General features: G+C 54.3%; 2 protein-coding genes across 2 annotated transcripts in view; one reads left to right on the top strand and one right to left on the bottom strand.

Annotated features, from left to right (window-relative positions):
- Nucleotides 1–25,864, top strand: part of LOC119696487 — a 1,710,157-nt gene that overhangs the window by 1,141,389 nt on the left and 542,904 nt on the right. The window contains 1 exon segment of the mRNA XM_038126215.1: nucleotides 17,573–18,270. Within this exon segment, the coding sequence (XP_037982143.1) occupies nucleotides 17,573–18,270 (698 nt within the window).
- The window catches only part of LOC119696488, a 1,499,846-nt gene that overhangs the window by 958,498 nt on the left and 515,484 nt on the right, over nucleotides 1–25,864 (bottom strand). Inside the window, 3 exon segments of the mRNA XM_038126216.1 lie at nucleotides 8,579–9,059; nucleotides 9,062–9,380; nucleotides 23,663–24,348. Coding sequence (XP_037982144.1) covers nucleotides 8,579–9,059; nucleotides 9,062–9,380; nucleotides 23,663–24,348 — 1,486 coding nt within the window.

Genomic DNA, 25,864 nt, shown 5'->3' with positions numbered 1-25,864 from the left:
CATTGGGACACTGTGGGGCCCCATGGAACCAAGGGCACAGGGAGCAGGTGGGGCTGGTTTGGCCTCCCGGGGGCTGCTGGACAGCTCTGGCTGACCTTGGCATGTCGAGGGCTGCTTCTCATTGGCCCCTGAAGCACTGGGGCTCTGGGCTCTCCTTCCTATGGGAGAGAACTGTCCTGCTCCTCCAGGAGCCCATGGCCAAAACTGGGATTCCTTCTCTAAATTTCCTTATATGCAAAGATTGTTCCCAGATGAAATCTGCCAGGAGAGACAGATCTGGCTGCCTTGGCTACCTGGGGCCACCTCTCATCTGCCTTTGAAACACTAGGACCGTGTGCTTTTCTTCCTCATGGGAAAAACCATCCATCTTGACCAGGCACCCATGGCCAAACCTGGGCATTCCCTATATCCAAGGAGAGCTCCCAGACCAAAGCTGCCAGGACTGACAAGTCTGGCTGGCCTTGGCTTCCTGGGGGCTGGCCCTCATCTGCCTCTGAAACCCTGGGGCTCAGTGTTTTCCTTCCTGATAAAAAGAACTCTTCTTCCTGTCCAGGCGCCCACAGCCAAAACTGAGATTCCAGCTCCAAAATGCCCTCAGTGCAAGGAGAGCCCCTAGACCAAAGGTGCCAGGAGAGACAGGTCTGGCTGGCTTGGCCTGAGGGTGGCCACCTCTCATCTTCTTCCAAAACACTTGGACTTTACTGTCCCATGGGAACAAACCATCCATCTTGACCACGGCCAAAACTGGGATTCCACCTCCAAAACTCCGTACATCCAAGGATTGCTCCCAAGGGAAAGCTGCCAGGACAGACAGGTCTGGCTGCCCTTGGCCTCCTGGGGGCTGCCTCTCCCCTGCTGCCCAAACACTGGGACTCGGTGCTTTCCTTCCTATGGAAAAGAACCGTCCTTCTTATCTATGCAGAAACCACGGAAATTTGGGTTCCACCTCCCAAATTCCCCATATCCAAGGGCTGCTTTCAGACAAAAGCTACCAGGACAGAGAGGTCTGGCTGGCCCAGGCCTCTGATAGCCACCTTTCATCTCCCCCTGAAACACCACTGGTGTTCCATGCTTTCCTTCCCATGGAAAAGAACCATCCTTCTCCTCCGGGTGTCCATGTCTGAAATTGGGATTCCAGCTCTCAAATTCCCTATATCCAAGGGTTGCTGCCAGGCAAAATCGGCCAGTACCGTCAAGGCTGGCTGGCCTTGGCCTCTGGTGGCTGCCCCTGTGACACTGGGGCTGGGTTCTTTCCTTCCCATGGAGATCCCTGTGACACTGTGGGGACCTCCTGGAACCAAGGGGATCCTTGTGGCACCTCTAGAGCCCATGGAACCAAGGGGATCCCTGTGGCACCTCTGGAGCCCATGGAGCCAATGGGCCATGGTGACACAGTGGGGCTTCATGCACCCGGAGACCAGTATGGCTCTGTGGGGCCTGATGGAGACCATTCCCACCCTTCAGGGCCTCGAGTCACCAAGGTGTGGAGAGTTTTGTGGACAGTTGGCTAGCTGAGAGAGGCCATTTAGATGCAATACCCTTGGTTAAGCAAGGAGATAGGTAAAGGAGCCAGAAGTCAGTGTCCATATAAGGCAAGGACACTGTGCCCTTGATGCAACAGTAGAAAAGGGAGGATAGATAGTCAGCAGAAATCAGCTAGAAATATGAAGAAAAGCAGAAAAGTCGTAACAGTATCACTATAAGAATGCAGAAGTAGGTGTAGTCAATTGATAAGTAACTAACCAATAATGAGCTCGCCTTTTGCAATATGTATTAGCCTTATTAATACCAATATAAATATGCGTGTCTATCAATAAAGTTTGAGGCTTGTTGTTCATCATCGGATGTGCAAGTCTTCCTTTATCCGTCAAATGGTGACCCGAGTCTACCAGCCCATGGAATACTCCTATTTTTGTGATTAAAAAGAAGTCGGGGAATTTCCGTCTTTTGCATGACTTACGGGCAGTTAATGATCAAATGGAACCAATGGGGGCCTTGCAGCCTGGTTTGCCAAACCCTGCCATGATTCCACAGGGGTGGCCATTGCTAATTATAGACTTAAAGGACTGTTTCTTCACAATAGCCTTGCACCCACAGGACACTAAGAGATTTGCATTTACCCTGCCAGCAGTTAATAGAAATGGACCAGATCAGCGTTTTGAATGGACAGTCCTTCCACAGGGCATGCGCAACTCCCCCACTTTATGTCAGCTGTATGTCGATGCTGCGCTACAACCCCTGTGCCAAAAATGGCCTCATTGTATCATCTATCATTATATGGATGATATATTGTTCAGCCAACCTGAACCATTTACGGATCTACAGGTGGAAATAATTCAGAAGGCGTTATTACAGCGCAACCTGGTAGTTGCCCCTGAAAAGATTCAACGCTCAGCACCATGGAAATATTTAGGGTGGATCCTAACTGAGCAAACTATTGCTCCCCAAAAATTGGAACTTACAACTCACATAAAGACATTGAATGATGCACAGAAATTACTTGGGGAATTACAGTGGTTGAAGCCGATAGTTGGGATCCCTAACCACTTATTGGAGCACTTACGACCCTTGCTTAAGGGTACGGACCCTACTACACCGGTCACCTTGACAACGACACAAAAGGATGCGTTGCGGGGTATTATTGACTGTATTAGTTCTGGGCAGGTTGTGCGCCGGAACCCTGATTTACCTGTTGATATTATCTTGTGGAATAGTTCTGTACATATTTTGGGTGCTTTATCTCAGCTTGAAAAGAAAACGGGGGAGCAGAGGGTATTAGAGTGGCTCTCCCCACCATTACAGCAGCAAAGAACTTTAAGAACAAAAATTGAATTGGTTGCGTCTCTTATTAAGAAAGGACGCCTCAGAACAATTCAGGTTACAGGAGCGGAGCCAGCTGTAATACGGTTACCAATAAAAAAGGAGACACTTGACTGGTATTTACTGAACTCTGAGGAGCTGCAGGATGCTCTCCTAGCAGCTGGAGCTGTTATAGAGACGGGCAAACTACACCCTAGCCCTCTCCAATGGATGATAGAATGGGACTGGATAACAAAGCCCATTCGAAGTCCGTCACCAATAGCAGGAGCTATCACAGCTTTCACGGATGCTGGCAAGAAGTCCAGAAGAGCAGCTGTGACATGGAAACAGCAAGGACAATGGCAGCAGCATCTGCTGGAAGCAGATGATAAGGACAGTCTCCAGACATTGGAACTTTTAGCTGTAGTATGGGCAATGGTTAACCTAAAAGATCCTTTGAATGTGGTAACCGACTCCCTCTATGTAGCAGGAGTAGCTTCCCGAATTGAGGATGCCACCGTAAAAGAAGTACAGAATAAAAGACTGTATGAGTTGTTATTGCAGTTAAAAAAGGCAATCAGGCTAAGAACAGAGGCCTATTCAATTATCCATATTAGGAGTCACAAATGGGAACAGGGCCTAGGGGAAGGAAACGCGAGAGCTGATAGATTAGTGATGACTCCTGCCATGCAGACCTCACCTATCAGTAAACACGTTTTAGCAAGAGAGGCCCATAGCAAATTTCACCAGAATGCAAAGGGATTAGCCAGAGAATTCAAATTGCCCATTGCAGAGACTACAACAATTGTCCGTTCCTGCCCCATATGCAGGCATCACAATGGGGGTCAAGGTTTAGGAATTGGAGTAAATCCGAGGGGGTTAAGTTCAAATGAAATCTGGCAGATGGATATCACCCATGTTCCAAGTTTTGGTAGGCTGAAGTATGTGCATGTGAGCATTGATACCTACAGTAAGTTTATTTGGGCTACTGCACAGACAGGGGAGAAAGCTGTACACGTGCAAAGGCACTTATGTAGTTGCTTTGCAGTAATGGGAGTCCCAGGAACAATCAAGACCGATAATGGTCCAGCATATGTAAGTGCCAGGATAAAGAAGTTTTTTGCAACCTGGGGTGTAAAGCACATCACAGGAATCCCTCACTCTCCCACAGGGCAAGCAATTATAGAAAGAGCTAATGGGACTCTTAAGAGATATCTAGAGAAACATAAGGAGGAGGGAGATCCTCTGACTCAATTGGTTAAAGCGTTATTTGTGATAAATCATTTGTGTGTGTTTGGGGAGGATGAAGTGTCGCCAGCAGAGAAGCATCATCAGAAGGAAGATGCAAAACAAGGAGTAAGGCAAGATGTTTGGGTGCGATACAAAGATCCCAAGTCTGGCATCTGGCAGGAGCCTGCTCGGGTGTTGTACTGGGGAAGGGGATATCTTTGTGTTTCATCTCCAACAGGTCCCCCGTGGATCCCCGCCAAGTGGACTCGAGCGGTACCGAATGCAGAGAACGATCGAGGCCCTGTCGGTGGAAGACAGGGAGAGGGTACAGAACAAACTGACATTGGTATTGCGACCCTATTTACTACGACTTGAGCCTTACTCGGATGAAGTACGACACGCCTGGTTTCACCCTCCTGACGACTGGATCGAGTGGTGTCAGGACCTTATAGTACAAATAGAAGCTCCCAGATGGCAACCTTGCTGGGCTTGTGGGAAATATAATTGTGCTGCGTGGATTGCGCTGGACTGTGGGGGCTGTGATAGAGTATTTTGGTTAGAGCAATCAACTGTTTGGCAGAACTGGTGCCCAAGCTGTCAGTTCAACTCAAACTTTCAAAACTCGTGGCAAAGAGCTCTAAGAAAATATACAGGACTTAATTTAGGGGAGGCATGGGCCTTGTTTGAGGCCCCAGAGCAACTTATATTAGCTTATTGTACTTGGCAGCTTAGAACATTGTGTGAACAGGTAGAAAAACAAGTGCGCACTAACATACTAGCATATCGTTGTCGAAAACTGGTGCCCCTCACACAGAGCTCTGTCGTTGGGCCGATTGAGGAGGACTGTGGGGTTGAGGAGGCACTAGACGAATGTATTAAACAACTTAAGACTTGCTCTCTCGGTTTCAGAGGAACTGCTAAGTTGAAAAAGGGAAAGAAGGAGCGAAAGAAGAGAAAATGAGGATTCTTGTTTTTATGGGGCTATTATCCTGTGTGTTTGGGTTTACCCAGTACAATTCACCTCGTGAAAATATTTGGGTGACATTTGCTAACATGACTAAGCAAAGCTCCATATGTTTAAGCTTGGGGGGGGTGCAAAATCCATTTAGAACCTGCTTAGTAGGGCTTCCGGTATGGAATATAGAAGAGTTTAGACGCTATGTTAACAACCAGACTCTTATTAACTCAACTTTGTTGCAAGGGAACTGCAGTGCAACCCCAGGGCTGACACCCTGCCAGCAAGACGGGTGCTGGCAATGTCAAATTGTTTTGGCCCTGAATCACACTCTGGCTTCCCCGCCAGTGGAACTCGATTTATTTGGTAGTGCTAACGCCAGTTTGAACAATGTTACAGGGGGCTGGTTTAGTTTTGAACCAGAAGATGCAGACAATTTTAACCAGCATGGAAAATACTGGGCAGCCTTAAATTCCCGCCTGGATCCGTCAGCCGTGCACAGCCAATTGTATAGTCATTGCAAGGGAGTCAAACTTACTGAGCCAAAAGCACTACCCCCAGGAGTATTCTTGATTTGTGGGGATAGAGCTTGGAATGGAGTCCCCGTGAAACCACAAGGGGGACCTTGTTACTTTGGGAAATTGGCCATGTTTCACCCCAATGTAACCCTCCTTATGCAATGGAGCCAGAATATGACCAGGCGTCGCCGTAGCTTGCATGAGCTCAGTTGCGAGGGAATAGGACCACCTGTGTTCTGGAGCGAACTGAGACAAGTGGTAGTAGCCACACTGTTACCTGGAGGGGCAGCTAATAAAGCCATGAATTTGGCTAAACAACTAGGCTGCTGGGTCAAAGACGAGCTGAATACCACCTCTCAGGTATTGGACATGCTATCCAAAGATGTGGAAAGTGTAAATCATGCAGTACTGCAAAATAGAGCAGCAATTGATTTTCTACTATTGGCTCAGGGTCATGGCTGCGAAGAATTTGAGGGTATGTGTTGCATGAATTTATCGGATCATTCCACATCCATACATACAAAAATCAAGGAGCTCCAGAAAGGGCTGCACGCCTTGAAAGAAGAAGACGGGTTGGGGTTAGAAGCATGGCTAAAGAGTCTTGGATTAGGCCCCTGGCTGCGAACAATGGTTATGTATGCAATAGGAGTGTTAGTTGTTATTGTGTTGCTAATGCTTGTGTTACCGTGCTTATTTAGTTACATACAAAGAATGGTTAACCAAATGATGGACAAGGCTTGGCATACGACATTTCTGGCCCAAAAAGAAAACGGGGGAAATGTGGAGAGTTTTGTGGACAGTTGGCTAGCTGAGAGAGGCCATTTAGACATAATACCCTTGGTTAAGCAAGGAGACAGGTAAAGGAGCCAGCAGTCAGTGTCCATATAAGGCAAGGACACTGTGCCCTTGCTGCAACAGTAGAAAATGGAGGGAAGATAGTCAGCAGAAATCAGCTAGAAATATGAAGAAAAGCAGAAAAGTCGTAACAGTATCACTACAAGAATGCAGAAGTAGGTGTAGTCGGCTGATAAGTAACTAACCAATAATGAGCTCGCCTTTTGCAATATGTATTAGCCTTATTAATACCAATATAAATATGCGTGTCTATCAATAAAGTTTGAGGCTTGTTGTTCATCATCGGATGTGCAAGTCTTCCTTTATCCGTCAATAAACAACCTAGAGAACAGACAACAGAGGACTACTGAGTCTTTCTTCGAAGGCACGGGTTGGAGGAGGGACTTTTCCATCTTTTGGGGTCACCCCAATCCAGGGCTGGAAACCCTACATAGGGCAAAGGAGGATTGAGAATTGTCCAATGGTAAGGGTTAAAGGAAAGTGACCTATAGCCTTACAGAGAGATAAGCAAGGGTCCGAGAGCGGGAGAGAGGGGCTCCTAAGGTTCAGTCCTCATGACTCAGCATTTTGCCTGTCCTAGGCCTCTGAACGCCAAGACGGGTTTGCAGGGCCTGCGCCTGCTACACCTGTCCTCTGGTGATTTCCTTAGACTAGGGGCTGAATGTTTTCCTTTGGAAACACCTTGGAGAGGGCCCAGAGATCTCCCAAGGTGGTGTTTGGAGGCCTTGGGCACATGAGCATGTATAGGGACAAAGGAGCTCTGTGCTCAGTGGGGTGGAGACTGAGGACAGTGGAGGAGACCCATGAGAGTGTTTAAAGAGCCATTTCAGAGATGGGGGATCCTTTGGACATAGTGGAAAACAGCCAGAGGGAGAAAGAGTTAATGCCAAGTGCCGCTGGGGAGGCCCAGACTGGGCACCAGGAGAAAGGAATTTCCCTGCCAGGGCAGGGCTGGGGTGCAACATGTGCCCAGAAGGAGCCTGGAGCAGCCCAAGGCTTTGTGTGGGCAGGCAGAGGCAGCAGGAGGCAGAGCTGTCAGCAGAGGAAGGGGCCGGCGAGGTGGGGCAGCCGGGGGGTGACGACAGCCTGCAGGGACAGAGGCCAGGGCAGGGACACCGTGGGACAGCCTGGGCTGCACAGGGCACACGGATGGGCAGCAGCTGCAGGGCCCTGGCAGAGCCAACTCCTGCAGCACTTTGGCCACGGCTGCTGGCCCTGGGCCTGAGGCCACGAGGGGACAAGTGACCCTTGCAGCCCTGGGGCCTCAGTGCCTCCTTGGCCCTGCTCAGCTTTTTCCCGGCCCATGCCATCCCAGCCCGTGCCATCCCAAGCTGTGCCATCCCAGTCCATACAATCCCAGCCCAGTTTATCCCAGTCTGTGTTGTCCTGATCTGTTCAGTCCCATCCCATGTGCTCCCAGCCCATATTTCATCCCAGCCCAGTTGATCCCAGGCTGTGTGGTCCTGATCCAGATGGTCCCAGTCTGTGCAGTCGCAATCCACAGGATCCCAGCCCATGTTTGATCCCAGGCCATGTTTGATCCCAACACATATTTGATCCCAATCTGGGTGGTCCTGCACACACTCCCAGGGTCTGGAATTCCAGTTCCCAGCCAGGAAAAAATGTTCCTGCCCTTGAACTTCCTTCCTATCCTCTGAACAAATTACAATAAAATTATAAATCAATAAATTACACATCATGAAATAAATTATGATAAAAATGAAATATAATAATTTCAACTCTTCCTTACAATACTCCAATAATTATTCAAGCCAAAACAACTATTACTGTAACATAACCAATACATATAGATAAACACATTATATACCAAGAAATACCTTTTGAAAGTTTTAATTCAATATTAATCTACTTTAGATAAAAAATATCTAAAACAACTAACAAACAATCTGACACAGCTTAAAAAAACAAGTCCTATTACAAATATGCTAATCACAAAACCAAATACCATCATAATTTCTCATACATTTTAACAAACAATTAAACTTTAACAACACCCTTGAGTATTCTAAACCAATTAAAATTGTTTTTAAAAATTTATTTGTGGGTGGGTGGTTTTACTTGGATATTGGTTTTGGATTGTTTGGGTTGGATGATTTAAAAAATGGGATTTTTATAGGAATTTAATCATCTGAGAAGGAGGCACTCTGCAAACAGCTGACTGAGAATGAACGGGACAGAAATCAGTAAAGGCTTCCTTTACCGGTGCCTCCGTTGGTGTCGGGTCAAGGCAGAGCTCCTGGAGAAGCTCTTCCCACACTGGGGACACTCGTAGGGCCTCTCCCCGGTGTGGATGCGCCGGTGGGTGACGAGGGTGGAGTTGCGCCTGAATCCCTTCCCGCAGTCGGGGCAGCAGAAGGGCCTCTCCTCTGAGTGAATCCGATAGTGCCGGAGGAGATGGGAGCTGATCTGAAACCTCTTCCTGCATCGATCACACTCGTAGGGCCTCTCCTCGGTGTGGATCTTTTGGTGGACGTTCAGGGTAGAACACCGGCTGAAGCTCTTCCCACATTCCCTACACTTGTAGGGCCGTTTCCCAGTGTGGGTCCTCTGGTGCTGGATCAGGTGGGAGCTCTGCCTGAAGCTCTTCCCACACTCCTCACACTCGTGGGGCCTCTCCCCAGTGTGGATGCGCCGGTGCAGGACAAGATTGCAGTTGTGCCTGAAGCCCTGCCCGCAGTGGGGCAGCGGAAGGGCCTCTCCTCTGTGTGCGTGCGCTGGTGCACGAGGAGATGAGAGCTGGTCTTAAACCTCTTCCTGCACTGATCACACTCGTAGGGCCATTCCCCAGTGTGTGTACTCTGGTGCCTGATCAGGTTGGAGCTATGGCTGAAGCTCTTCCCACACTCCCCACACTCGTAGGGTCTCTCCCCAGTGTGGGTCCTCTGGTGCCTGATCAGCTCAGAGTTCCACCTGAAGCTCTTCCCACACTCCAAGCACGTGTGGGGCTTCTCCCCATCATGGAGCTGCTCAGGGCGCACCAGCTCCGAGCTCTGGCTCCATCTCTGGCCGCCTTCCCGGCCCAGGCTGGGTCTTTCCCCCTCAGATCGCCGCCATCTGCCTTTGCAGCCCCTCCTCGTGCGGCATCTCCGGGCCTTTTCCTCCCCGTTGCCTTCCTGCGCCGTGGAGCCGCTCCAAACGGCCTCTGCCACGAGCTTCTGCCCCGGGGATTTGTCCTCCCTGCTCTCCAGCCTCAGCTCCTGCTCTGGGGGAGGAAGGACAAGCAGAGGATGGCATTTGCCTCCGGGCCACAGGCAAGGGCAAGGAGATGCCCCAGGGCGTCCCCGGCACAGGGGCTGTGCTGCAGCCGGGGCCGGGCTGGGCTGGGAGATGGAGCAGGACACAGGGGCAAAGGGGCACTGACTTCCTGCCTGCGTGTCCTGGGGCATCTTCCTCTTCCTCACAGCCTCCCAGGGCTTGGCAATGGGAAATCCTGCTTTGGGGAAAACAAGGGATGAGCACGGTGAGTTTGAAGGTCCCTCTGCCAAAGTCCAGCTCTACAAGTCACTGGCCATCTGGGCTCCAGAAAAACCTCCCAAAAAACAAGATTCAGCCCTGGAAAAGCCTCCCAGGAGTTCCCCGTCCCTGCTCCCTCCCCTCTGGTGTTCGGGAGTTCCCCCTGTCCCAGCTGCTGGGGTCACGCTTGGATTGGGGGTCCCCCTTCTCCTGGGTGCCCGCCCTCCCCAGGCTGCTGGCAGTCCCAGCAATCCCAAAAGCTCCCCCCTCTCCGCTCTCCCCATGCAGGGATGCCGGGGCTTTCTGGGCTCCCTTTTGGGCTCCCTTCTCCCCTCACTCTCTGCTTTGGGCTGCAGGGGCTCCAAGGAGTCCCCCCTGCCCCTCTCCGGGCTCTTGAGGCTCCCGCCAATGGCGCCGCTCCCCCCTCTCTGGGCTCCCCACTTTGGGCTCCTGGGGGACACAGGGCTCTGCTCCTCCAGGCTGCCTCTGCCGGCAGCCGCCACCGGCACCCCCCAATGTCCCCCCAAGGGGCCTTTCCCGCTCAGCCTTGGACTGCTGCATTCTCCAAACATCCCCCAAAAACCCAACTGGGAGCAACTGGGAGTGACTGGCTGCATGCTGGGAGTGACTGGAAATAACTGGGATCAACTGGGATCATGCTGGAGCTGACTGGGATCATCCTGGCAGTCAGTGCCACTACACTGAGGCTGACTGGGAGTGCTTTGCAGCAAATGGGATCCTACTGGGACAAACTGGGACTGACTGGGAACATGCTGCAGGGAACTGGGCTACACTGGGAGTGACTGGATTAAAAGGGAGGGTGCAAGAGAGCAACTGGAACCATGTGGAGCACAACTGGTTCATACTGGCAGCGACTGGGAGCACACTGGGCTCATATTTGGATCACACTGGGAGGGACTGGACTGACACTGGGAGGATCTGAGAGTGACTGGGAACACACCCTGCACATCATCCCCCACACTGGGCCTGACTGGGAGCAGCTGGGAGCAAATGGCATCATACTGGGACTGACTGGCTTGATCCAGGAAGCAACTGGAACCATGCTGGAGGCAGCTGGGACCATACTGGGAGAGACTGGAAGCAACTGGCATTATACTGGGAGTGGTTATGAGCAACTGGAATTGTGCTGAAAGCAACTGGGAAGAAGTGGGAATGACTGGCAACAAGCTGGAAGCAACTGGGATAAACTGGGAGTCACTGGGATCACACTGGAGGCTACTGGGGTCATGCTGGCATTGACAGGGAGCAACTGGGATCATACTGGGAGTGGCTACAATCAGACTGGGATTACAGTGGGTTTGACTGGACCCTGACTGGGGGTTTTTGGGAGCTACCAGGCCCATGCTGGGAGCCAACTGGGGACATCATTAAAGGAACTGGGAGAAACTGGGGGCAAGTGAACCACGCTGAGATAACTGGGAGTGCCTGGCAATGTCTACGAGCATGTGCAGGGCACCTGGGATGTACTGGGAGTGTCTGAGACCATATGGGTGGTGACTGGGACCAGACTGGGTGCGAGTGGGAATGAGCTGGGGGAACTGGGAACACACTGGGGGCAAGTGGGAGTGACTGGGGCCCTGCTGGGAGAGACTGTGTGAGATACAAAGCTGTGTTTCGTGTCAGGTACACACAGGCAGCATGTGTGCTTGTGATTGTGATATGTGTGGAAACTGATCATGGGACAATTAGAAGATGAATTCTAAAAAATAACTGAGGGAGTAAAGCATGGAAGAAGGCCTTTGAACCCATCCTTTGTTTGCAATTAACTTTTATAGCATCTGAATTAAAGCATTACGGATGTTGCTGCTAGACAGGAACTTTTTGCACGTAGCTAAGCATTAAACAGCTTTGCAATAATAACCTTTTGAAGTATAATTTTAGAATATTGCTTGTAGTAAGGAGCTTTGAAAATATAAGTTTAGAATATATGTAAAGGAAACATGCTTATCTCAACACCTTAGCAAAACAGTAAAAAGCAGCTTGAGAAAGGAAGATGAACATCAACCCAAGGATTGATGGCTTCGACCAAGGGAAGCTGGACATCACTGCTATGAGATTTATAGTCTTTGCAATTAAAAGGTGGACCCACATCTGGAGTCTGGACCGCACCAGCTGGAAGACCTCTTTCTTCTTTCGGAAGTCGGACCCCACCATCTGGGGATACTCCTTTCTGGGATACATCCTGAGAAAAACTAACTCACAATAGTGTATAGAATTGTGACGTAAAAATTGGGAATAGAAACTGCTAAAAAAAGCTTATGTGCACCCCTATAAATATCTGTACGCCCCAACCATCGGTGTGCAGCTGGAGGGAAAACTTCCCCCACTGTACCCAGCGCTGTTTTGCTCATACTTTACCACATTAATTAATAAATTGATTGCTGCTTGAATATTGGCATAGTCAAGCTCCATATTTATAACAGGCCGGGAAAAGGCTGAGTTGGTGCCGGATAAGGGGGTGCAGGGGGGTCTCAGTCCCGGCAAAGGGGGAAAAGGGCGTCTCGGCTCCCAGGAATGGGGGTGCAGGGGGGCTCAGGGTCACGGAAATGGGTAAGCAGGGACTGGGAGAGGCAGAAGGGAGTTCCAGGGGGGCCTTGAGCCCAGGAAAGGGGAGTCCAGGGTTTGCCAAAAAAAGGAGGGAAACAGACGGGGGACACCCGGGCTGTTCGGGAAGGGGGAGTTCAGGGGGTCTCTGGTTTTGCAGAAAGGTGGGGCTGGGGGCTGGGAAAGGCAGGAATGGGGGTCCAAGGCATTCCAGGGCGTCCCAGGGTCAGGCACACGGGAAGTCTGGAGGCTGGGAGCCACGGGATGGCCGGGAAAAGGGGAGCAGGGGCTCCTGATGCCCGGAAATGGGGGATTCAGGGGGGTCCCTGTGCAGGATAAGGGGAGCGGGGGGGTCCCGGTGCCGGCAATGGCAGCTCAGGGTCCCGGTGCCGGGGGTCCCGCTCCCCCCTGGCCCCCCAGGAGCGCCCCCAGCCCCAGCGCTGGAGCCATCGCGCTGCTCCCACTCACTCCCAGTGTGATCCCAGTAGAGCTCAGGCAGCCAGGAGCTGCTCCCAGGATGATCCCAGTACAGCCCAGTCACTGCCAGGGATCCCACTCCGGGCATGCCCCGGCCCCGCTCTGCCTTCCGACCTGTCCCGGCTCCAGCCCCGCTCCTGCCGCGGGCTGCAAGGGCTTCGGGAACCTTCGGGGAGGAGGAGGAGGGAGGGAGGAAGAGGCCGAGCGGCAGCAGGAAGAGCAGGAGAAGGGGACAGAAGGAATCTGGTGCCTCTGGCGCTGCCTGAAGTGGCCGCAGCCCCGGGAGCATCGCCCCCCGTGCCGCAGGTGCCCGGGCAGGGGGAGCTGGGCCCAAATCTGCCGGGGGGTGCCTGGCTTTGGGGTTTTTTGGGGGGATGTTTGGAGCTGGCAGGGCTGCAAAGCTGAGCCGCAGATGGCCCTCGGGGGGACACGGGGGGTCCCCGGGAGGTGTTTTTGGGGTGTCCCGGGGCCGGGAGTGGCTGCTCCCAGTATGAGCCCAGTTGGTCCCCGTGTGCTTCCAGATTTCTCTGCACTCCCAGTATGAGTCAGGTCATTCCCCCTCTCTCCCTGCAGGATCCCTGTTGCTCCCAGGATGAGCCCAGTCCCTCCCAGTCATTCCCTATGATGATGCAATTTGCGCCCAGCAAGGTCCCAGTTCCTGCCACTTTCATCCCATGTGTTCCCTGTTCTCCCAGTTCTCTCCTAGCATAGTCCTAGTCACTCCCAGTAGGATCCCAGTCTCTCCCAGCAGGGCCCCCGTAATTCCCACTTGCCCCCAGCGTGTTCCCAGATGCTCCAGCACATTCCCAGTCACTCCCAGTCTGATCCCAGTCACCACCTGTATGGTCTCAGACACTCCCAGTACATGCCAGGTGCCCTGCACATGCTCGTAGTCATTGCCAGGCACTCCCAGTTACCTCAGCGTGGTTCACTTGCCCCCAGTTTTCTCCCAGTTGCTCCCAGTTCCTCTAATGATGTTCCCAGTTGGCTCCCAGCGTGGGCCTGGTCGCTCCCAGTAACCCCCAGTCAGGTCCAGTCACACCACTGTAATCCCAGTATGATTGTAGCCACTCCCAGTATGATCCCAGTCACACCCAGTCTGATGCCAGTGCCCCCAGTGTGATCCCAGTTGCTTCCTGTGTCTTCCAGTATATCCAAGTCACCCCAGCATGCTCCCAGTCACTCCCACTTCCTCCCAGTTACTTTCAGCACAATTCCAGTTGCTCACAGCCACTCCCAGTCAATCCCAGTATGATTCCAGTCACTCTCAATGTGATCCCAGTGTAAACCAGTATGGACTCAGCTGCTCTCACTGTGATCCCTGTGTTATGCCAGTGTGATCCCAGCATAATTCCAGTTGTTCCTAGTTCTTCCCATTATGATCCCAGTTGCTCCAAGAGTAGTCCCAGTCCCTCTCAGCAGGGTCCCGGTCGTGCCCAGTTGCCTCCAGGGTAGATTCAGATTCCCCAAGCATTGTCCCAGTTGACCCCAGCATGATCCCAGCTGTTCCCAGTGTGGTTCCAGTCCCCCCAGTATGGTGAGAGAACCTCCCAGTATGTTTTAGTTACCTCAGAATGATCCCAGTCTTTCCCAGTTACTCCCAGTTTCCTCTAGCATGATCCCAGTTTCTGGCAGTTCTGCAAAGTGTGGTCCCAGTTACCCCAGTTGTGGTCTCAGTCCTCTCAGCATGGTTCCAGTACCTCTCAGCTGATCCCAGTTGCTGATCCCAATGTGTCCACATTTTCCTCCCAACATGGGCCCAGTAGCTCCCAGTAACAACCCCCAGTAAGGTTCCATTCACATCCACTCTAATCCCAGTATGATCCCAGTTACTCGCAGTGTGATGCCAGTGCCCCCAGTGTGATCCCAGTTGCTTCCAGCATGGTCCCACTCACTCCCAGTTGCCCCCAGGGTGGTCCCAGTTCTCCCCAGCATGGTCCCAGTTGTTCCCAGGGAGGTTCCAGTCCCCCCAGGATGGTCACAGACACTCCCAGAATATCCCAGTTGCCTCCAGCGTGCATCCAGTCCTTCCCAGTTGCTCCAGTTTGCTTGCAGCATGATCCCAGTTTCTCTCAGCTGCTCCCAGTAGCCCAAAGTGGGATCCCAGTCGCTCGGTTTCAACCCCAGGATGACCCCAGTAAGCTCCAGTTTGATCCCAGTCACATGCCAGCCCTCCCAGTGTGGTCCCAGTATAATCCCCGTTGCTTCCAGTCTCTCCCAGTGTGGTCCCAGCTGCCTCCACCATGGTTCCAGTTGCTTCCTGGATCAAGCCACTCAGTCCCAGTCTGATGCCATTTGCTCCCAGCGTGCTCCCAGTTGCTCCCAGTCAGGCCCAGTGTGGGGGATGATGTGCAGGGTGTGTTCCCAGTCACTCTCAGATCCTCCCCGTGTCAGTCCAGTCCCTCCCAGTGTGATCCAAATGTGAGCCCAGTGTGCTCCCAGTCGCTGCCAGTATGAACCAGTTGTGCTCCACATGGTTCCAGTTGCTCTCTTGCACCCTCACTGTCCTTCCAGTCACTCCCAGTGTAGCCCAGTTCCCTGCAGCATGTTGCCAGTGACTCCCAGTTTGTTCCAGTAGGATCCCATTTGCTGCCAAGCACTCCCAGTCAGCCTCAGTGTAGTGGCACTGACTGCCAGGATGATCCCAGTCAGCTCCAGCATGATCCCAGTTGATCCCAGTATAAGCCCAGTTGTTTCCAGTCACCCCCAGCATGCAGCCAGTCACTCCCAGTTGCTCCCAGTCACTCCCAGTTGCTCCTGGCCTGATCCCAGTTGCTCCCAGTCACTCCCAGTTGCTTCTGGCCTGATCCCAGTTGGTCACAGCTGCTCCCAGTAACTCTCAGCATAATCCCAGTCACTCCCAGTGTATCCCATTTCCCCCTACCATGGTCTCAATTGCCCCCATGGGCTCCTGCTCACTCCCAGTATGATCCCAGTCTGATGTCAGCACAAACCCAGTCCAGTCCCAGTCACTCCCAGTATGATCCCAGTATGATCCCAGTGCAGCCCAGTCCCTCGCAGTGCTGCCAGTGCTGGGGTCCCGCAGCCCTCTGTGCGTTCCCCGCTGCCGGAGGTGCCGAGAGGAGCCCCAAGGGCTGGCAGTGCCCGGGCAGGGTCCCCAGCCCGGCCCAGTTTGGATGTGCAGCCCCCAGTTTTCCCAGTTTGCCTCTCCTCTTGGCCGGGCCGGGTTCCCCCGCCCGCAGCGGCTGCGAGCAGCCGAGAGCCCCGCGCTGCCCGTGCCGAGCTGTGCCGGCTCCATCGCCGCTCCTGGCGCGGCTGCGAGGGCTCCGGGAACGGGGCAGCGAGGGTGTGGCTGCTGCTGGGGAGGAGGAGGAGGGAGGGAAGGGAGGGATGAAGGCGGAGAAGGAGGAGGGGTTAGGGATGAGGACAAGGAGAAGGGATGCAAGGGGAGGAGAGAAGAAGGAGGTCGGGACAAGACAGAGGAGGAGGAGGAGGGGGGACGGAAGAGGAGGAGCGGGAGGAAGAGGAGGGGCAAAGGTGGATCAAAGAAAGCAGAAGGAGCCACGCGGTCGAGCCCTCCCTGAATTCGCAGCCCCCAGCTGTGGGATCATCGCCCCCCATCCCGCAGGTGAGCGGGGAGGGGGAGCTCGGCCCAGATATCCCGGGGGGTGCCTCGGTTGGGTTTTTTGGGGGATGTTTGGAGAATGCAGCAGTCCAAGGCTGAGCGGGAAAGGCCCCTTGGGGGGACATTGGGGGGTGCCGGTGGCGGCTGCCGGCAGAGGCAGCCTGGAGGAGCAGAGCCCTGTGTCCGCCAGGAGCCCAAAGTGGGGAGCCCAGAGAGGGGGGAGCGGCGCCATTGGCGGGAGCCTCAAGAGCCCGGAGAGGGGCAGGGGGGACTCCTTGGAGCCCCTGCAGCCCAAAGCAGAGAGTGAGGGGAGAAGGGAGCCCAAAAGGGAGCCCAGAAAGCCCCGGCATCCCTGCATGGGGAGAGCGGAGAGGGGGGAGCTTTTGAGATTGCTGGGACTGCCAGCAGCCTGGGCAGGGCAGGCACCCAGGAGAAGGGGGACCCCCAATGCAAGCGTGACCCCAGCAGCTGGGACAGGGGGAACCCCCGAACACCAGAGGGGAGAGAGCAGGGACGGGGAACTCCTGGGAGGCTTTTGCAGGGCTGAATCTTGGTGTTTGGGAGGTTTTTCTGGAGCCCAGGTGGCCGGTGACTTGTAGAGCTGGACTTGGGCAGAGGGACCTTCAAACTCACCGTGCTCATCCCTTGTTTTCCCCAAAGCAGGATTTCCCATTGCCAAGCCCTGGGAGGCTGTGAGGAAGAGGAAGATGCCCCGGGACACGCAGGCAGGTGAGAGGGAAGTCAGTGCCCCTTTGCCCCTGTGTCCTGCTCCATCTCCCAGCCCAGCCCGGCCCCGGCTGCAGCACAGCCCCTGTGCCGGGGACGCCCTGGGGCATCTCCTTGCCCTTGCCTGTGGCCCGGAGGCAAATGCCATCCTCTGCTTGTCCTTCCTCCCCCAGAGCAGGAGCTGAGGCTGGAGAGCAGGGAGGACAAATCCCCGGGGCAGAAGCTCGTGGCAGAGGCCGTTTGGAGCGGCTCCACGGCGCAGGAAGGCAACGGGGAGGAAAAGGCCCCGAGATGCCGCACGAGGAGGGGCTGCAAAGGCAGATGGCGGCGATCTGAGGGGGAAAGACCCAGCCTGGGCCGGGAAGGCGGCCGGAGATGGAGCCAGAGCTCGGAGCTGGTGCTCCATGAGCAGCCCCATGATGGGGAGAAGCCCCACACGTGCGTGGAGTGTGGGAAGAGCTTCAGGTGGAGCTCTGAGCTGATCAGGCACCAGAGGACCCACACTGGGGAACGGCCCTACGAGTGTGATCAGTGCAGGAAGAGGTTTCCCACCAGCTCCAGACTCCTCGTGCACCAGCGCACGCACACAGAGGAGAGGCCCTTCCGCTGCCCCGACTGCGGGCAGGGCTTCAGGCACAACGCCCATCTTGTCGTGCACCGGCGCATCCACACTGGGGAGAGGCCCCACGAGTTTGAGGAGTGTGGGAAGAGCTTCAGGCACAGCTCCAACCTGATCCAACACCGGAACATCCACACTGGTGAACAGCCTTACAAGTGTGGGGAGTGTGGGAAGAGCTTCAGGCAGTGTTTTGCCCTGAACGTCCACCAGACGATCCACACTGGGGAGAGGCCCTACGAGTGTGATCGATGCAGGAGGAGGTTTCAGATCAGCTCCCATCTCCTCCTGCACTATCGGATTCACTCAGAGGAGAGGCCCTTCCGCTGCCCTGACTGTGGGAAGGGATTCAGGCGCAACTCCACCCTCATCACCCACCGGCGCATCCACACCGGGGAGTGGCCCTACGAGTGTCCCCAGTGTGGGAAGAGCTTCTCCAGCAGCTCTAACTTGACCCGACACCAACGGAGGCACCGGTAAGGGAAGCCCTTACTGATTTCTGTCCCGTTCATTCTCAGTCAGCTCTGTTTGCAGAGTGCCTCCTTCTCAGATGATTAAATTCTTATAAAAATCCCATTTTTTAAATCATCCAACCCAAACAATCCAAAACCAATATGCAAATAAAACCACCCACCCGCAATTAAATTTTTAAAAGTAATTTTAATTGGTTTGGAGTACTAAAGGGTGTTGTTAAAGTTTAGTTGTTTGGTTAAAATGTATGAGAAATTATGATGGTGTTTGGTTTTGTGTTTAGCATGTTTGTAATAGGAATTGTTTTAGTAAGGTGTGTTAGATTGTATGTTAGTTGTTTTAGATATTTTTTATCTAAAGTAGATTAATATTGAATTAAAACTTTCAAAAGGAATTTCTTGGTATATAATGTGTTTATTTATATGTATTGGTAATGTTACAGTAATAGTTTTTTTCGCTTGAATCATTATTGGAGTATTGTAAGGAAGATTTAAAATTATTATATTTCATTTTTATTTTAATTTATTTCATGATGTGTAATTTATTGATTAATAATTTTATTGTAATTTGTTCAGAGGATAGGAAGGAAGTTCAAGGGCCGGAACATTTTTTCCTGTCTGGGAACTGGAATTCCAGACTCTGGGAGTGCGTGCAGGACCACCCAGCCTGGGATCAAATATGGGTTGGGATCAAACATGGGCTGGGATCCTGTGGATTTGGACTGCACAGACTGCGACCATCTGGATCAGGACCACACAGCCTGGGATCAACTGGGCTGGGATTAAATATGGGCTGGGAGTGCATGGGATGGGTCCGTACACATCAGGACGACACAGACTGGGATAAACTGGGCTGGGATTGTATGGACTGGGATGGCACGGGCTGAGATGGCACGGGCTGGGATGGCACGGGCTGGGAAAAAGCATTGGCTGCCCTTGGCTCCTTTGGCTCCCATCCAGGGCTAAAGGCGGCCACACCAAGCTGGCTGGATCCTGTTTGGGGGTCCCATCCCCTCTTTTCCCGCGCTCTGCCGCCCCTTCCCCATCGTTGCCCCAGTCCCCAGTCCCCTCCCCCGTGCTCGGTTTTGGGGGTTCCAGGCCCCTCCTGCTCCGTTTGGGGGTCCCGACCCCCCTTGGTTTAATTTGGGCCCCCCGGCGCCCTTCTCAGCGCGCCCCCCGCTGCCCCCGCGGCCGGGGGGGCTCCCAGCGGCACCAGTGCCCCCAGTGCGGCCCCAGCTGCCCCCGCACGCCCCATGCCCATGGCCAGGGTCACCTCCCCCCTGCCCAAATTCCGCTGGCGGGGAGCGCTGGGCACTGCGGGCCCGCCCGGACACTGATGAGTCAGAGCCGCGCCGGGCGCTGATTGCCTGGAAATCAATTGGCTGTGACTCCATTCCTCAGCTGCTCTGAGTGCCAGGGCTTGGATGAGGGAAATGGTGGGGATGTGTTTCAGGAATGCAAAGGGCCAAGGCCTGAGCCCCAGCCCCTGGCCAGGCAGATGCTGTCCCTCCCTCCTGGCTCAGGGCTCTTCCCGGGATGGGCACTGGCATGGGGGGATGGGCAATGCCAAGGGCAGGACCGTGGGGCGGCCCCTGCCAGGCTGCTGAGCAGGGCCAAGGAGGCACTGAGGCCCCAGGGCTGCAAGGGTCACTTGTCCCCTCGTGGCCTCAGGCCCAGGGCCAGCAGCCGTGGCCGAAGTGCTGCAGGAGTTGGCTCTGCCAGGGCCCTGCAGCTGCTGCCCATCCCTGTGCCCTGTGCAGCCCAGGCTGTCCCACGGTGTCCCTGCCCTGGCCTCTGTCCCTGCAGGCTGTCGTCACCCCCCGGCTGCCCCACCTCGCCGGCCCCTTCCTCTGCTGACAGCTCTGCCTCCTGCTGCCTCTGCCTGCCCACACAAAGCCTTGGGCTGCTCCGGGCTCCTTCTGGGCACGTGTTGCACCCCAGCCCTGCCCTGGCAGGGAAATTCCTTTCTCCTGGTGCCCAGTCTGGGCCTCCCCAGCGGCACTTAGCATTAACTCTTTCTCCCTCTGGCTGTTTTCCACTATGTCCAAAGGATCCCCCATCTCTGGAACCGCTCTTTAAACACTCTCATGGGTCTCCTCCACTGTCCTCAGCCTCCACCCCACTGAGCACAGAGCTCCTTTGTCCCTATACATGCTCATGTGCCCAAGGCCTCCAAACACCACCTTGGGAGATCTCTGGGCCCTCTCCAAGGTATTTCCAAATGAAAACATTCAGCCCCTAGTCTAAGGAAATCGCCAGAGGACAGGTGTAGCAGGCGCAGGCTTTGCAAACCCGCCTTGGCGTTCAGAGGCCTAGGACAGGCAAAATGCTGAGTCATGATGACTGAACCTTAGGAGCCCCTCTCTCCCGCTCTCGGACCCTTGCTTATCTCTCTGTAAGGCTATAGGTCACTTTCCTTTAACCCTTACCATTGGACAATTCTCAATCCTCCTTTGCCCTATATAAACCCCTGTTTCTGCACGGCTCACTAGAGCCGCTGTCCCTGAGACCTTCGAGACCCTTCGTGGAGGAGCTACAAAGAAGACCAATAAAGACATCTTCTCGGAGCCTCATACAGAGCTCTCCTCTCTTTTCCCACGTCTGCCCAATGCCTGCTGCATGCCCCAGCCGAGCCCAGCAAGCCCAAGAGCTGAAATCACTGATGAGCTGAGAATCACTAAATCTGAATATCACTAAAAGCTTGCTAAGGTGCAGGCTGGAGGCGCTGCCAGAGCTTGGGCTGACTAGACCCCCTAGAGTTGAGTTTTCCGGCTTTGATGCAGCTCCTGGGAACACCCCGTAGCCCAGCCAGCAGCATTAATGCAACAGGCTGATGTAAGGGAAAAGGTATTTCAGGGGTATCCCCAAAGGTAACAGGGTGCTCTGGCTGAGTGCCAGGATGCACCCGGCTGTAATAACCTTTGCTCCATGCTCCTGGTCTCCCATTGTCCTTTACTGAACTTTTTACATTTTCACAGCAGAGTGAACATGCTTTTCACAGGCAGCTTCACAGAAACTGGAAAACGTGGGGGCTCACAGGAGGGGGCACCGCTGATCCAGGGCATCGAGGCGCTGCCTGCAATCGTCCATCACCATCCATGAGGAGCCTCCAGGGCTTTATTGTCCATCAGCTGCAGCAGACGTGTTGGGAAAGGTGACAAGAGCCTGTGGAATGCTCCTTTTTGCAGGCAGATTAGCCACTTGTAGCCCTTCAAAACTCCCTCCCATGAAAACAAAAAGACTTAAACCATTCATAAATGTGAAAAATATGTTCACTCTCCTGATAAAATGTAAAAATTTCAGTAAAGGACAATGGGAGACCAGGAGCATGCAGTAAAGGTTATTACGGCCGGGTGCATCCTGGCACTCAGCCAAGAGCACCCTGTTACCTTCGGGGATACCCCTGAAATACCTATTCCCTTACATCAGCCTCTTGCATATTCATAGACCCTCATGTATACCAATAAACTAGTTTACATAATCCAAGAAGTATTTTCCATGGCCCCTCCTTGGATCTGCCTTTTCAGAGCATGCAGATTCCTTGGTTGTGGTTTTAGTCCATCCTTATCACCTCCAGTTTTTGGGCCTTGGTCCACTCTGCCTTCAGACAGTGAGTGCTGATGGCTGGCAGATCTGTACAGGTTCCTCATCCTGTGCTCATTGGATGTTATTCCATCCAAGCAGGCATTTTAGCACAAGCAGCTATTCCACTGAGCTTAATTAACAACAGAAATATAAACTGTATCTTCAGAACAAAGTTACTTTACCACCACACATATGAAATCCATTTCAATATCTGTGAAAAGCCAATAATATAATATGTATCCATAACAATAAACCTCTCCCTGAGTGATGGTAGATGTGGGTCCCATGGCCCAGTCCCAGTAAGCTGCTCCCCTTACTGGCAATTCCCCTCCCCAGAAGCTTTCCACCCCCATGTTTCTTAGGTCACTCTCAACCTGGCCTCTTGCCAGGCTGCTCTTGGGGCTTCCTTTTTAAGATGGGCTCTCACAAGGTGCAGCCATCAGGGGGTGACTTACGGGGCGCTGGTCGAGCTGTCCTGTCTTGGTTTGAAAAGCCAGGTGTCTGCTCAGGAAGGCAGGAGCCTCCCCTGGAATGGAAACTGCAAACCCCCTCCCTCTGAATTGTTATCATTTTGAAATTAAGGGGCTCTCAGGCAAAGCTATGGGAACAGGAGTTCTTTATTAGGAAAACTTAGAAATACAAATGCAGTAGTACAAACAAAAGCACTGACAGAGTCAGAACAGGAGCTGACACCCTGTGGGTCAGGGCGCTGGCAGCAGTCCCATTCAGTGGTGGCTGCAGCCCTCCTGCAGTGCCAGGCGTGGTTCTGTTGGAGCAGGGATCCTGGAGAAGGGTGGAGTTTTCCTCTGAAGGTCCAGTGGTGGTGCAGCTGGGCCTGGTCTTCCTCTGGGAATCCAGTTGAGAAGGGCTGATCCTCTGGGAATCCAGTGGGAAAAGAGCTGATCCTCTGGAATCCAGTGGGAAAAGGCTGCTTCTCTGGGAATCCAGTGGGAAAAGAGCTGATCCTCTGGAATCCAGTGGGAAAAGGCTGCCAGCAGTGTTCAAAACCTCAGATTCTATCCAGGTAGGAGTGCTTGGCTCCTCCCCCTGGGCAGAGCATCTCCCAATGGCATGGTGTCATTTTATCAGCCATGCACTGACACCAAATGGCCCATTAAAAGAAAATAATTAATAATAATTGCCCATTATCAGAAGATATCTCCTGGAGGGAGGATTGGTTGTGGAAGAGAGAAAGAAAACTGCCCAATGAACAGAAGATAACTGCCCCACCTCTGACAGATGGCAAACACAACACACACTGAACTTGCAATCCAGGACATGCCCTCACTGGCTGCCCCCATTCCCCAGAGTTCATGGTGTCCAGGGAGGCTGCAGCTGCCGGTGCCGGCAACAAACGAGACGGGGCTTGGTTTCAGAAAGCTCCAGAATCCATTTCTTACCCCCGAGAGACAGGGCAAAGGCAGGGCCAGGGGGTTTTTATAGGGTATCCCAGGGGTGGAGTTGGGGTTTGGGTCAAGGGAGGAGTTATTAGCAACACAGGAAGGGTGAGATCAAATTCCTGCCTCTCAGCAACAGGGACACTCCGCACAGAATGTGTCCCCAAATCCTAAATTCTACCTCAATAACCTGTGAAATGATGGGACTTCGGACATCTTGATCAATTTCATTCATCCAACTCTGTTTTGGCTGTTTTTAAGGGATGAAGATGAATCAGAAGAAAATTAAGGCCAAACCAAGAGGAGAAGCAGGCAGGTGTGTTCCCAGCATGGATCACAGGGAATGTGGGTCACCAGGGCTGTGCCCAGCGTGGCTCCTCCAGTGGGGGATGGAGCTGGAGCAGCGCACGAAGCTCTTCCCGCACTCGGGGCACTCGCAGGGCTTCCCTTACCGGTGCCTCCGTTGGTGTCGGGTCAAGGTAGAGCGAAATGAGAAGCCCTTTCCACACTGGGGACACTCGTAGGGCCTCTCCCCAGTGTGGATGCGCCGGTGGGTGATGAGGGTGGAGTTGTCCTTGAATCCCTTCCCGCAGTCGGGGCAGCAGAAGGGCCTCTCCTCTGTGTGACTCTGATAGTGCCGGAGGAGATGGGAGCTGATCTGAAACCTCTTCCTGCACTGATCACACTCGTAGGGCCTCTCCCCAGTGTGGATCTTTTGGTGGACAATCAGGTTACAGCTCTGGCTGAAGCTCTTCCCACACTCCCCACACTTGTAGGGTCTCTCCCCAGTGTGGGTCCTCTGGTGCCTGATCAGGTCGGAGCTGCAGCTGAAGCTCTTCCCACACTCCCCACACTCGTAGGGTCTCTCCCCAGTGTGGGTCCTCTGGTGCCTGATCAGCTCGGAGCTGCAGCTGAAGCTCTTCCCACACTCCCCACACTCGTAGGGTCTCTCCCCAGTGTGGGTCCTCTGGTGCCTGATCAGCTCAGAGCTCCACCTGAAGCTCTTCCCACACTCCACGCACATGTGGGGCTTCTCCCCATCATGGAGCTGCTCAGGGAGCACCAGCTCCGAGCTCTGGCTCCATCTCCGGCCGCCTTCCCGGCCCAGGCTGGGTCTTTCCCCCTCAGATCGCCGCCATCTGCCTTTGCAGCCCCTCCTCGTGCGGCATCTCCGGGCCTTTTCCCCCCCGTTGCCTTCCTGCGCCGTGGAGCCGCTCCAAACGGCCTCTGCCACGAGCTTCTGCCCCGGGGATTTGTCCTCCCTGCTCTCCAGCCTCAGCTCCTGTTCTGGGGGAGGAAGGACAAGCAGAGGATGGCATTTGCCTCCGGGCCACAGGCAAGGGCAAGGAGATGCCCCAGGGCGTCCCCGGCACAGGGGCTGTGCTGCAGCCGGGGCCGGGCTGGGCTGGGAGATGGAGCAGGACACAGGGGCAAAGGGGCACTGACTTCCTCCTCACCTGCCTGCGTGTCCTGGGGCATCTTCCTCTTCCTCACAGCCTCCCAGGGCTTGGCAATGGGAAATCCTGGTTTGGGGAAAACAAGGGATGAGCATGGTGAGTTTGAAGGTCCCTCTGCCCAAGTCCAGCTCTACAAGCCACCGGCCAGCTGAGCTCCAGAAAAACCTCCCCAACACCAAGATTCAGCCCTAGAAAAGCCTCCCAGGAGTTCCCCGTCCCTGCTCCCTCCCCTCTGGTGTTCGGGGGTTCCCCTGCTGTCCCAGCTGCTGGGGTCACGCTTGGATTGGGGGTCCCCCTTCTCCTGGGTGCCTGCCCTGCCCAGGCTGCTGGCAGTCCCAGCAATCCCAAAAGCTCCCCCCTCTCCGCTCTCCCCATGCAGGGATGCCGGGGCTTTCTGGGCTCCCTTTTGGGCTCCCTTCTCCCCTCACTCTCTGCTTTGGGCTGCAGGGGCTCCAAGGAGTCCCCCCTGCCCCTCTCCGGGCTCTTGAGGCTCCCGCCAATGGCGCCGCTCCCCCCTCTCTGGGCTCCCCACTTTGGGCTCCTGGCGGACACAGGGCTCTGCTCCTCCAGGCTGCCTCTGCCGGCAGCCGCCACCGGCACCCCCCAATGTCCCCCCAAGGGGCCTTTCCCGCTCAGCCTTGGACTGCTGCATCCTCCAAACATCCCCAAAAACCCAACCCAGGGATCCCCCCGGGATATCTGGGCCGAGCTCCCCCTCCCCGCTCACCTGCGGGATGGGGGGCGATGATCCCACAGCTGGGGGCTGCGAATTCAGGGAGCGCTCGACCGCGTGGCTCCTTCTGCTTTCTTTGATCCGCCTTTGCCCCTCCTCTTCCTCCCGCTCCTCCTCTTCCGTCCCCCCTCCTCCGCCTCCTCTGTCTTGTCCCGACCTCCTTCCTCTCTCCCTCCCCTTGCATCCCTTCTCCTTGTCCCGACCTAACCCCTCCTCCTTCTTCCCTCCCTTCCCTCCCTCCTCCTCCTCCCCAGCAGCAGCCACACCCTCACTGCCCCGTTCCCGGAGCCCTCGCAGCCGCGCCAGGAGCGGCGATGGAGCCGGCACAGCTCGGCACGGGCAGCGCGGGGCTCTCGGCTGCTCGCAGCCGCTGCGGGCGGGGGAACCCGGCCCGGCCAAGAGGAGAGGCAAACTGGGAAAA

Source organism: Motacilla alba, unplaced genomic scaffold, assembly GCF_015832195.1.
Source record: "Motacilla alba alba isolate MOTALB_02 unplaced genomic scaffold, Motacilla_alba_V1.0_pri HiC_scaffold_31, whole genome shotgun sequence".
NCBI lineage: Eukaryota > Metazoa > Chordata > Aves > Passeriformes > Motacillidae > Motacilla > Motacilla alba.
Note: the sequence above shows the minus strand (reverse complement) of the source record. Positions and strands in the feature narration are given on the sequence as shown.